Source organism: Nestor notabilis, unplaced genomic scaffold (genome assembly GCF_000696875.1).
Source record: "Nestor notabilis isolate BGI_N333 unplaced genomic scaffold, ASM69687v1 scaffold35547, whole genome shotgun sequence".
Taxonomy (NCBI): domain Eukaryota; kingdom Metazoa; phylum Chordata; class Aves; order Psittaciformes; family Psittacidae; genus Nestor; species Nestor notabilis.
Window position 1 is genome coordinate 1 of NW_009937508.1, and position 14,185 is coordinate 14,185.

The window sequence follows — 14,185 nt, forward strand, 5'->3', positions numbered from 1 at the left end:
TAATTTTTATTATTATCACTTTTCCAACTGGCATCTCTCCAGCAGATAAATCAGCTTCATATACTCGAGAGTGCAGAAATTTCTCCCTTGAAGGCGCTATTCTAGCAGAGCTGCTAGCAGCATTACACCATGAATACCTCTTCTGAAGCCTGTACACATCACATTGATTATTTTCTCTTTGTAAAAATATTACATTCGTAACCAATCCTTAACTTACTGGTTTATGAAAAATTAGTTTTATAGATCTTCTACTCAACCATCTCCTCAAATCTGTACTTGCGAAGCTCTTTATTTCTGCCTGAGCCTACCATGTGTGTCTGTCCTACTGACTAGCATCCCTTTTTTTATTATTTTTTTCCTCAAAGTATTTCTCCAGGTGCTTTATTCATTTTGAATGCTAGTACTGTCACCTGTAACACTCCAACTGCTTCCCACCTTTATGTCATCATGTCAGTAAATTAATAACCATACTCATAATTTTATCATGAAAGCTATTTAAGAAAAACCTGAAAGCAACACCAGACTCAAGATCTATATTTAAATCCATCCCAACTCTGAAAATCATTCAAGCAATAAGGTTCAAGCATCAAGGCATTTTTATGATTTTCTGATGAGGTGTGATACTCTACTTTTAGACAAAATTCTCTATAATTAACACTAATGTTCTTGTCTCAGACATCAATGTCATTGTGATTATACTGCAGTACTAGAGACAATTTGGTTAGTATTAACTTAGATATCTTCACCATAATGAGCAGATGTAAGTTAAGATTTCTAAATTCCCAGTTTACTTAATTTTCAAAAGTGCAATTCGCTATAAGGATAAAAGATGGAAACCAATAGATGGAAAAACTAAGAAAAAAAGCACTATCCATGCCAGTCATTGCATGCCTCATTTAACACATGCTGAAGCTATCTACTCATAGTGGTGATTTACAGTAGCTGTGACAGCTAAATACATCACTAGTGAAAGACAAGACAGCCTGCATGCTGGATATTTCTTGGGCTGCTTGTTATATCTCTTATGTTGCATCTTAGCCAAAACCGTAATGTTTTTCCGTAGTTAAGCCCTGGTAGTTTAACTCTCAATCTTGAGAGAAGCATTTTGCCTGGAGTGTAAACTTGCTCTGATGGGAGTTATAACAGGCTCCTTATACTACTGGCCAGCCTGAGCAGCACACAGAGAGGTAACAAGGAAAGTGTCTCTTCCTACCCCAACCTGTGGCCTGACACTCAAACTGTAGCTAAGGCTGCAGAAAACCATCAATAATACTTACATCATCTTTTCCAGTAATATCGAGGACTTGGGAGCAATCAGGCATGACAGTAGGGCACACACCCACATTATCTTTAGGAGCAGTAAACCTGGCAAAGTTGACCCAGAGCTCCAGCAAATACTGCCACACACTGTTCTCCTGAGGAGACCAAGGCAAAGACCATGACCCAACAGTAGGGGCCACAGACCTGCCTTTCCCTTCAAAAGAAGCAGATCCTGTTGTAATCTGTTTACAGGAGTTCAGCCTGGGCCTTCAAGGCTCCTGGCATGGAGCTATAGGACTTACAAATGTATAGGCTCTAAAGAAGACATACACATTTTAAGTTTCTGCAAAAAATTAAATTAGTTTGGTTATTTCACCAGTGGTGGCTTTAGAAAGTATTAAAAGCTGTTTAAAAAGACAAGAATAACTACGGTTGTATGGGAGACCAGAGACTTTCAGTGGGCTTTGGCTGTTGTAAACAACACTTCTGCTCTGAAAACCAGTATCACAGGAATGGTTTGATTTAACATTATTACACATTTCAAGTGCACTTGCAGCTAGAAATTATTTTTCCCCAACATCCAGACCTGTATACTCATACTGGAAGTGAAGCTGATTCCCTCCTGCATAGGCTGTCCTAGCAAAGAGGTCTGCAGACTTCTGCTCTAAGCAGTATCCATGCAGTGATGTTAATTTAACATTGGGATTCTGGCCATATAAAGTTTTATTTCCATTAGTGTTTTTGCACAAGCCTAACTGATGGTCGGTAAGAAATCCTGATGAAGAACTGGAAAAAATAGTATCTAGCACCCTTCCCTTCCACTGTTGGTCTGGACATGCTGTACTTATTTTCATCATTAAAGCCAGTGGTCAATACTACTTCAAACTGACACATTACTTTAGGAAACAAACCATTAGGACTATTTCCATATCTTTGCTCAGAACTACATTTTATATAACACCCCATAAAATGGATCTTTTAAAATAATTTAAAAAATATTGCTCTCTGTGCTCTAATGAAAATCAGAAATTTCAAGGGGATAGTGTAACATAGTTACATGAATACAGGACGGCTATCATGGACATCAGATTCCTGCACTTTATAAGCTGCAGGTTAGATTGGAGCCTCAAACAAACACTTGGAAACTTCAAGACCAATTCATAACTCCCAGCAGTTCTGTTATCATTGAGTGATGAGCTTACACCTGAAAACAGATGCCATACTGTATACAAGTCAACACTAAGGTTTTCAGTGCCTCAAAGATTGCAGTATTTTGCATTCTTGTGACCCTCTTGGACCTTCCATTGCAACTGGTTTTACACCAAAGTAGTAACTCAAGAGAAATAATAGGTATGAATTAATAGATGTATTTACAATATGGTTTTCTTTAGCAGTTATATCACACAAGAAAAGCAAGTGTTATCTCATATAGAAATTCTGTCCACCTTAAACTCCTGTTGCTTGGCCATCATCACTGGCATGTGTCTGACGAGGAGAGGATGTTTCTCCTTTTTTATTTGATTTCCATCATCTTCTACACAGAACCAACCTAAGAGGTTATCCTCCGCTGCAATGGAAAGAACAAACAACAAACATCTCACAATACTTAAAACTGAATATTCACTTACACCTCTCTAAAGGAATAGAAAATAATTCTGTCAGGATTGGTTAATACTGATCAGGCTGTTCTTGTACCATATATGCATGAATGACAACATAAAACTATGAGAAAAAATTCAATATAGTAGATCAGATACATATTGATACTGCAAAAAGAAAAAGAACACCTTTCATCAGGAAAATGCGTTCTCTTAATGATCTTGTCAAGTAGGCTATTAAAATAGGACAGAAAACCTTAAGAAATCTGATTTGCAAATAGCATTTCTCTGCCTGTATAAGTGACATCACTACCAACTACTAATCATAACTCTTCATAACCACAAGGATTCTCCTTCTGGAATGACGGAGACACCCATTCTCTCATTTTATTTTTGTTATTTTGCCTGCCTTCAGTGAGATACCATAAAAGCACTGTATTTTAAGGATGTGCTGGTGAAACTTGCTTTCTAGAAAGTGCATATCCTCAATGTTTCTCAACTTAGACATCCCAAATCCCAGGTATCTTTGGAAATCTATGCCCCCTGTGCAAACACAGGAGCTAAAAATCACAGGACAGCACATTTTATATTGCTCCCATTTAGATCAGGTTTGTTTGTGGTAATCCCTCTAGTGAAGACTACAGATATACGTTAAAAAACAGAATCTCCCCCCCAAAAAAAACTTGAGTTTTACATATCCAGGTACAGAAGTACAGCATTATATTAAAACTACACCCAGAAGTTTACTTCATGCTCAGAAAGCTAACCAAACGAACCCATCAGCTTTATTAGCTAAAATCATTCTGAGCTAAAACTGAAATCTGAACCTGAAGTTCCAAGTTTAAAAAGTTTGTAAGATCTGAAGAAATAAGTTTATAATGGAATAACTTCCTCACCTGTCTGTCCTGTAGAGTATCTCATTCTTGTTAAGTTAGATACAACAATTAATAATGATTACCACATCATTAAAGTACTATAGAAATTCTCTTCCTTCATAACCCCCATTCTACCTATAACATCATTACTTTGTAGTCATACACAATCACTCCTATTCATTGTATTGCAATTTTATTATCTGCAGATAATTTTTTCTCAAAGTAATTTTTCTAAAAAATAAAAATTAAAAAAAAAAAAATGCACTGTACACAAAGAGCTACCTAAGCTTGATAGGAAATTTAGGTAACTAAGAATTACCAAGGGCCAGTTTAGCCATTTGTAAATTGTTGATCCAGGACTGTTTGATGGCAGGGGTAAATGTATTGAACACAGCTGTAAAGAAAGTGGGCCGCCCAGACCTGCAAGACAAAAAAAAGCCACTCTAAACACACTGAGTAAGAGATTCAGTCACGACTAGAAACATTGAGTAAGATGAAGCTTCATTATTTTCTAATACTTAGACAAAGGCATAGCTCTGATAAGCATGCAGGCTATGATATGCTATGCACTCATCTCCCTACACTTTATTTGAAATGGTACAAGAAGAACACCCCCTTGGTGAAAGAACGTAACAGTGGGTGTTCCCTATGAGATGTCACTGTCACAGTTCCTCTCTTACTTCCTGCACCTGGAACACAAGGTTGAGGAACAGAGAAAAACTACAACACTGCCCTGGAACGTGCAAGTTCCCAGCACAGTGGCATGAGAGCAAAAGTCAGAAGCTAACTATGAAGACAGAAAAAGGAAAGCTACAGATTCCCAAATCCTCCCTGGTACATCTATGCCTAATACATAAGCCCATTTAGAAAGGTTTGTAACCAAGATTACTACTGACTTGTCCTGTTTTCCTGGGAGTTGCAGCTGAATTCTACAGCGATCTGCCGCTCTGATTTCATCTTCTTTTTTCAAAATCAGTTTTTGTAAACCTGAGGTCCAGTCATGGGCTACAGATTGGTTTAAGTTCTGAAAAATTAAAAAAGCTAAGATTCAATGCCAGCCTACTGGCCTGTTTCCAACAGGCTAAGGTGATCTCTGCATATGACAAACAATTTCTGGCAGCTGGCCCTCATTCAGTCTACATTTTAATCATGGATAATTTAACCATATCTGAAAACACATTTAAAAAATATCTGTAAAAATATTCCAACATATTTTATCTGATGATTCAACCTCACATTGCTCAGACTTTGATGATATACAGATGACATTCCCAAGTGTTTTTCAGATTATGTAAATTTCTATCAGGTGTACAAAACAACACTTATACTTCATTTCAATCAGAACTCACGAATTCTGTTTCTAAAGAAGATCTCAGGAAAAAGCCTAAAAATCATACTGCCAATAAATTTTGTTTGAGTCTTTGATCCAGAATATTTACAGAGCCATCATGAAAGATGTCTGTGCAGCTGGAATCTGTTTAAATAGGACGCTGGAATAATAACCCAAGTTAATAAGTAAGCTGAGTGTTTGGTCACAGAGGGTAAAAGCACAGCTGGGTGACACTTAAAGCATCAACAGTAACAGGTATTCATACACAAAAGTACACTAATTTTCCACAGTCAAAATTTTATTAAAATGGAGGTCTGTTTCAGAAATAGGGAAGCTGACCTCATTCCTCGACCAAACTGTTCCAATTATTTTGTATCTAATTATCTATAAAACATCTCTACCTGGAAACACTGACTTAATTTTAAGTTTTCAAAACATAGTTGGCTCTGACTAGAAATACAGGCAGAAACATTTTTTGTATCTTACTGGGTGAATATCTTATGCTATCTCTGCTATACATATTCACAATAATGCAGCTGAAATTTATCTTCAAATATTTGTTAAATTTTGTCCAAAGGTACTTTTTCCATAAACTTCCTTCACAGTGCATATTTTCACAAAACTATGTTTTATTTAATGCCCTTGACTCTAAAGACAAGATATCCCAAAAGAAACTCAGCTTTCGTATACATATTCACACATGCATATATATTTACAGCCTATGGTGGCAGGTAGGAGTTAAAAATTATGCCTAAGCATACACAAGGCAAGTAAAACAAACAGCAAAAAAGTGTATACTTTTTTTTTTTTTTTTTTAAAGTCTTCAGACTGTGGAGAACTTACTCTGAAATTCACTGTTAAATTACTGTATCCACTTGCCAGAATATAAGCTAAATAAAAAGAATGTGAACAAAGCCAAAGCGAATTGCTTTCAAAATTCCCCTAGGAATTCTTTTATATTTTTGTGATTTGCACTCAGTTTTAAGAACAGCTCCTCCTGAAAGACAGGATTATGAGCTCGGATGGGCATCAACAGCTCCCTCCAAACAACCACCCTCCTACTACCTTGTCTAACTGCAAGAATTCAATTTTATAAGATCAAAATGTAATTGTGTTCCCATATAAGCTTATCAGCTACTGAGTAAATGCATACACTTGTAGTATCCACTTACACTTAAAAACAAAGAAAAACAAGATTAGAAAGACAGCTGTAATCTACTTATAATGCTAAACAGTTTAAAGCAAATGGATTACTAAAGGTAAAATTTATTACACTCTATAGAAAGAACCAAAGAATGCCTTGCACAGCTCCCAGAGAGAGACATTTATGGTACTTTACAACAGGAACATATTTGAAAAATAAATCCAGCTTTGTTTATTACCTGATAGTTTCCTTTAAGGCTGCTTATTAATTGACTAATTTGACCAACTACAGTCAAATCATGTAAAAGGTTCTGCAGATCATGGTACAGTTGCCCTGGTCCCATATAGAGCTTGTCTAAAATGAATAAAAAAAATAAGGTTATATACAAAGATGTAATTCTCAGCTGAAGAAGGAAAGCCTGGCAAAGATAATAATATTAACATATATTGCTAATTCTTAACACTATGAAAAGCAAACTTAAAATCAGTGATGCTCACTTTAGATTTTAAAAGCAACTAACACACCAGTGTGCAGCTAGGGTCTTCATTATTTCTGAAAATCTCAGTGGTTTGTTTATACATATATCACTGATATTTCATTTTACTGCTCCAGGTGCTTTTAATATCCCTGCAGACAGATAACTGGAAATGCATCTTGGGAAAATATAGGTAGTAGTATGTTATCATGTATTAGCTTCACATGTACAGGCGTTACCATAGACATTTCCTTTTAGCTCACCCTTCCATTGCCTTTTACAGTTACAATGAAGATTCATGTTTGTTCATCTAGTATGACTGAGAGCATTATATATAGTTTTAACGAGCATACATTAGAACTATGACAATCACTGAAGCTTCACTGGCTCCAAAATCTCTTGCTGATATGGAAGTTTTGCTTAGCACCAAGCAACAGACTTGCTGTTATTACACCTCCGTTTAAACAGCCTCCCTGAAGGCTGCTTTTAGTCACATGATGAAGCCAAGAACATTATTTGTAGCCTTCATTATGGTGGTTTAAAGCTCAATTTGTTTAATCGATCACAAGGCAGTTCTGGATCATATATCCACATCCTAACTCTAATATAAGCCTCAATTTCACTGAATCACTTGAAATTTTATTGCAATCATGGTCAAGTGAAAAAAGGATTTACACTGAGATCAGCAACAAATCTTAACAGCAACAGAAACATTTTGCCCTAGCCATCTATAAATACATATGTTTAAAAGATAACATTCACTCCAAAATTATTCTGATAGTAGGATGAACTGTCTACTTAAAATGCACAAAGCTTCTTGCTAATACATTCTGACTTCCAGACGTGATGTTAGGAGCAGGATGGCTATATAATTCTTGCGGAAACAGCACACTCTCTCTGTAAAAAACCCCACCCTGATTCATACAGAGTCAGCATGTTTCCCTTTGGCTGTATGACAGGAACTGGGCTAATTATCTTTCCAGGAAACCCCCACAGATTATTCAGCTCACACAGCACAGTATCCAAACTATGGATCCTTCACCCTTACCACAACTTTGGAAGCTAGTTAAGGGTGGCAAACTTCCCTGGAGCAGAAGGATTTCAACCCTGTGTTGGCAAGAACACAGTCTACAGTCAGATCAGGGGCATGGACATGGGCACATGGGTGCTAGACACAGCACAGCTGCCAGCCACTGTGAGCACCTATGTTCCCTGAGTCTGCTACAGGGACCAGCATATAAACCAGAGCACAACAAGCCAAACACAAAGCTATCAAAATAGCGTAAGCCAGAATAAACATGAAAAATAAACACACGAGACAATTCTTCTTCAATCATTAGTACATTCTCAGTTATGTCTCAAAATAACTCTATTTTCTGAAGATATGTCCCCATTTGGAGGCATCGTACAGATTGAGGCATCACTGGATGGTTTTCTTTAACACAATTCACTACATTAAGCTAGGAGTCTGCCTTAAACCTTAAAGAGTACAAAATTTCAAGTCTCAAGGAAAATGTTAAGGGTTACTTTATCTCTGAATTTTCCACTTCGCTGCAGGAAAATGCAACATTAACCTGAGATACTACACATTCTCATAAAATTTCAAATTATTCTCTTGCCTTTAAATCTTCTGGTAAATTGAATCAATGAAAGAATTTCTGTGTATTGCCCTTAAGCACTAAACAGGAGAGTGACTTACTAGGGCACTTACTACTATTTACCCAGCCAGATAATAGATGCAACTTTCATCCATCCTTCTTTGCCTGTTCTGAATGTTAATTAAAAGAACAATCCAGCCTTTCTTACCCTTAAAACTAAATCAGTCCATAAGAAAAGATCATCACATTTATTCTACACTATGAAAAGGAATGACTGCAAGGTAGAGCCAAGAGGACTTTATGCCACAGTCTTCAGCACAGGCCGTAAGGAAAGCTTTAACTATTTTCATAGATGGACTTGCCCTGTAGAGTATACATACTCACCATGCCTGAAAAGAGCTGTCCCCTACAATCCTCTTCCTGGTGCTGCAAATGCTCTTACAAATATCCTCATTCCAGCCTTGGGAATAAGGCATAAATCTTGACTTTCATTCACTAATTGTCATCTGAGTCTATTTTGTCTGCACCATGCATATTTTGTAAGCTTTTTATAAGTCAAGATAAAAAGGATGCAAATAACAGTGTCAAAGCAAATAAACTAACCTGACATCTGAAATTCTGTCACATAGAAAAATGAAACAGAAGTCACTTTAGGCTCATTCATTAAAGATCAGGAAAGAAAGCCAAAAAGCAGATCAATACATAATTAAAGGAGCCTGCCTCCATCTCTGATGTTCTAGAAAAGAAATGGCCAAATTAAGAAGACATTTTAATAGTCAGTCAAGGACTAGATCAATAGCCATGGCTAACATTGTTCTTTCATGGAATTCCTTAGTGGGCACAAACTGGAACACAGAGAAGTCACTTGGCTTCAGAGATCAGCAATGATGGACTCAGAGGAGAGCTGTCTGAGAACTGACCTCATGGTTTGTGTTTGGATAACGAATTACAACTTACAGCAATTTCATCTCTGAATGACGTCCTGTAAAGTTACTCTTTACAAATAGGATTAGCTTCTTGGTGGTTATCCAAATGTTGACTACTAGTTCAACTGGCTGAGAATTGTCTGAGATAGGGCTCTTCCAGCATGAAGGAGGTGGGGGGCACACTAATCTGTTCACCAGATGTGTTTCTCAGTTCAAAGCCAAAGACTGGCTGCTTCAGCCCACACAATGTTCCCTGACAACTCGATTGCTGGCGATTTTGGGGTGGGTGTTCACCCTTTTTTTTTTTTTTCTCCATGGAGTGCACTGAAAAACTCTTGGCTTCACTCCAAAGCAGATACATGGTTGACTTCTTTCTGTACTTCGAAATGTTTCACTAAAGATAAAGCCATTTCCTTCCTGTTTCTAGGCTACTCTTGCTAATTATCAAGCTCCAAAACAATTTATTTTTCCAATGTGAAAGAAAAACAACCCAACTACCCCAACCTTCCATGAGTTTAGAGAAGGTTCTCTGAAGCCCTACACATCGTATGTGTTACAGAGGACAGTGTGCCCACGCAGGAGAAGGCAGTGTGCTGTAACCAATAACCACATCTGTGGGTTTGGAGGCAACATTTTTTGCATTCCGCCTACAGATCAAGGGTGAAATCCTGGCCACACATAAGTTAGCAGGAATTTTTTTCATCAGCTCCTTTGTTGCTAAGATTTTACCAGAGGAATTCATGCCTCCCTGCAACAGGCAAGATTACTGCCAACAACCAGTAATTCATGCAAAATACCTAATTCCTCGCACAGCATTATTATGAGATATATTCAAGGTTAAAAAAGAAAACAAAACTGCCACATGCTTTAGAAGGAGGAAAAGAGGTTGAAGTTTAAACTGATTTTTGCTGCTATGTAAAATTGCTCTTTAGCCAAGATATATTTGAGTATAATACTAAACACTTATTTACCTGCTCGTTTCCCAGAGTTACTCTCAGCACCACAGCTTTAAATTCACCAGTTTTGCCTGGTTTGAAGTAATTCTTATAATTGAAACAGAAGCAATTTTAGCCCATTTACATCCAGGCATTTTCAAAGCCTGCAGCAAACTCCCTGGGTGTGGTGAAAGTCAGTTGGCTGAGGCAAAAAAAGGATTTGGAAGGTTGGGCATGAATGCACACACGCAAGAGAAGTACCTGTGTGCTAATGCTTGGATATGGGCAGAAGGGACAACTCCCACCTCTGGCAGCAGGCTGTTTTACTAGGGAGCACAGCCAGCAGCTGAGCTCTTTACCTGCACAGCAGCAGCTGATTTAATGGGCACTGGCAGAGCAGCTGCTCCCTTGGGATCGCTGTCTATCTGGTTCCTCCAAATTTTCAATTCTGATGAGCACCACAAGCATATTTAACATTATAATCCTGCGCTGGTCACACCCTATCCTTCCTTTCAAAGAACTACTAAGGGACACATTTATTTACCATGGTGATTTGTTACTTGTACACATTTTCCACTACCTTTTGCTGTATGTTCTGATCCTCACTTGTGACTTACTAATTTATCACAGATTTATGTTCCCAAAGGGGAAAAATAATAGTGTTGTGATGCCTAGAGTAGATGCAGTGACCCACAGTTTAAACACCTATTCCTAGGTAAGCAAATACAATGGCTCAGGTGGTCCCTTCCCATGTTAACTGCTGTTTATTCCCAGTTAGAAGGATTTTTTTGAAGTAATAGTTTTACATAAATCCAAGTGGCATGCAAATAAAATAAAAGCCTCATTCAGAATACTCTCAATATTGCAATTATCCTTGGGAGCATTGTTGTATTGTATACCATGTTAAAGCCGAAGACTCTTAATAGATACACTCCTGGCTATCTCTTTTACTGCAAAGTAACTAATCTTGACAAGATCTGCCTTGAGTATGATTATAGTAATGACCTTTGCCCACATGGTTCAAAACCACAGTACATCAATACAAATTGCTTTAAAAAAAGCCATATTGACACGAAGTGAGAACCAATGTGTCATGGAAATTCAAGGTCCTTTGAAAGATTACTTTATTTCTGAGACACCCAGAGCCTTGAAGTCAACTAGGTGCTACACAAAATGGAAGTTCATGAATGCTCAACACATGAAAACTCCAATTAAAACTGAGAAAAGCTATACTGCTGACCGTAATTACAGCATTACTGAGGGGTACCCACTAAATTACTGACGAGCTTGAAGAACATGCCAGGTCTGAAGGCTACTCTGAAAGGCTGGTAGATCCCAAATTTGACTTGCCATTTGCAATCTGGTCTTCAAGCCTGAGCACATTTGTATTGCTTACTCCCACAGAGCCATCTGTATGTATTCAGGCAGCATACTGAAACACCAAGTGTTTGAAGGGAAGAGATCTGGAAAAGATTCAACCTTCACGTTGGGCACAAAAATCACCTGGAGTGGGGGAGAAGTTATATATGTGGGAGGTAACTTCAGAAGTTGCTGCATCTGAACTAGTACTTGTATTAGAATTACTCAGAACAAATAATAAAAAATTAGGCCCCTTCTGCAACACGTGTCTAAACCCGAGAAGCAGGTACAGTGTTCTAGAAAGCAAAGCATCACAATACCAGATGAATCCTTGATCAGTTCATAATAAACTGGGCAGATGCCATGAGATGGTTAACATGTTTAGGTTAATCTATAATGATGTAGCAGTACTATATTTAAAACTACCTAAGTGAAGTCAGAAATGTTCAGTTATTTTGTTTTAAAAGTGAATTTGCCCTGAAAATATTTCACTGATTTTATTCATCAACCAGTAATGGGCACACACAGCGCCCCACTGCTCAGTTTTAAGATGCACACCTTCATGAGGGACAAGAATGGAGACTAACTGAGAGACAGCATTATACCTGAAGTAAAAATAGTTTCCTGTTCTCTGAAGATCTTGATAATTAATTTAAAGAAGGAAAACCAGAAACCATTAATAAGGGCCAAGATTTGATAACTGTAATTGAAGAATTCTTCCCCTATACTTGGCACTGGATCCCGCTCCTGGATCTGGTACGCAAAACACACAGGACAAACACCTTGAAGCTGCTCTGGGGAAGAGAACTTGTCAAAAGGAGGAAAATCATTCTATCTGAGGAGGTCTAGTGGAACTGATCTTCTCAGTGCAAGTGGAAAAGGAGACCTTTATGTGGCATTTTCATATACAAGCAATCTATTTCAGCAACAGTTAAACAGAGCTGGCAAGAAGATTCTGAATATTTGGAATACCTGGAACACTGTCATTCATTTAGCACTTGATACTGATGCCCATTCTTAAGCATTATTCCCTTTCTCTTTACAAAACCCTCCACATCAGAACACCTAGCTTCCTCTGGAAGGCCAGTGATGAGGATCCGCTCCTGCAGTGAAACCTTCTCTTGCACAGAACTTGACAAATCCAAGCACCAGCCATATACAAGGGAGGTATCTCCATACCTCTGACACCTTCCACCTGGAAATTCTGTATGAATAGTAAAGCCAGTGACACAGCAGATGAGATTTTATTTTTAGATGCTGAGCTACAAGCTTCCTGCACGTTGAGTTATGTAAGCAAAGCCCCTGTCAGCTTCTCCAGCACCACCCTCCTCCTATTTGTGTCCTTCCACTTGCTCACTCATGCTGCTCCTGTTTCCATAGACACCTCAGAGAAGCATGTGGGTGGGTTGTTTTCTCGTTTCTCCCTTATGAGAACATTTTAACAGCCAATCAGAATTTCAGTAAATTTTTTTTTTTTTAAAGTAGTCTTGTGAATCCAAAATCCTAGTTTAAGATGTAAACAAGCTCGCAGGTCAATTTAAAGTGCATAAGAGAAAAGCAGACTTTCTGCCTTACCCATTTTTGTTCTTTAATACCAAGTCCGACTCACGATCTCCACAGCTGCATGCTCAACTGCAGCTTACCCAACTCTCGGGTCCAAACTACACAAGTATTTAGAGAGTGGTATCAGTCTCCAGGTTTGGAAACTGAAGCAAATGGGAAGTCGGGACCAGCCTCAGAAGACAAGAGCTTAGGTGGCAGCCACCAATGAAAAGCTTAGCAGCTACTCACATGTAGTTTTAAAGCTTAACCCTAAACTAGGTTTAGTAACTCAATGCAGAAAGAAGCACCACAAACACATACACAGTATTAAGGGATAAGCAATAAACCCCTGAGATTACTAGAATATGAACTATTAAATTCAGACATGGAGTAAGCAAGCCTAATTACCGATACAGTTAGGATTCATCATCATCATCAACCAACATGAAGAGCATTATCATGAACATGAAATGACGTTATTCAGTCTAATCATATTTTAATCATGTAAGCACCTAAAAGTAATCTTTATGAGCTTAATTATTGAATCTGATAATCTGAGCCTCTAAAACTCTTTAATGTATTTATTCTCACTGCTGTGCAAGACAGGGGAGTTCTTCAAGTCCTGATCACAAAGAACCAAATGCCACCCAGTACACATAGAACAGAGCTGGGAAACAAACCTCCCAAGTCTCAAGTCTGACAAAGTATTTTTAACATGCTTCACCTCCCTGTCAGCTGCTAATACCTTGCTTTCAACCAGTAATTACATGAATGCTGAGACCTGTCTCGCTGTATGCTCATTCTATCAGATCTGAACACCAAAGAAACAGGTTGCACAAAAACTACAGTTCAACCACAAACCTGCTTATTCACACAGTTTGAGCAATGCAAAGATAAAATCAACAGCTTGCAACTACAAATACTGCGTAAGGTATTAAAGTCATAGTGCTATACCATTTGTGAGTAAAATTATGCAAGAACACCAAGCTAATGCAAAGCCTCTTGAGATGGTGACAAGTAGCTCTTACATTGAGAACATGGCTTCGGGATTATATTAAACTCCAGCTAATCCTGACCACCAGCGAATTTCACAGACAAAATGCCATAAATATTTTTCCTGCCGACACACCCAACGACACCAGG

General features: G+C 38.0%; 1 protein-coding gene across 1 annotated transcript in view; it reads right to left on the minus strand.

Moving 5' to 3' along the window:
* Nucleotides 1-1,277: 1,277 nt before the first annotated feature.
* Nucleotides 1,278-14,185, minus strand: part of LOC104409069 (rho guanine nucleotide exchange factor 10-like) — a gene marked incomplete at both ends in the record, with an annotated part of 30,847 nt that continues 17,939 nt past the window's right edge. The window contains 5 exons of the mRNA XM_010018852.1: nt 1,278-1,415; nt 2,706-2,827; nt 4,053-4,153; nt 4,630-4,757; nt 6,446-6,561. Of these exons, the coding sequence (XP_010017154.1) occupies nt 1,278-1,415; nt 2,706-2,827; nt 4,053-4,153; nt 4,630-4,757; nt 6,446-6,561 (605 nt within the window). The remainder of the gene's footprint in view (nt 1,416-2,705; nt 2,828-4,052; nt 4,154-4,629; nt 4,758-6,445; nt 6,562-14,185) is intronic.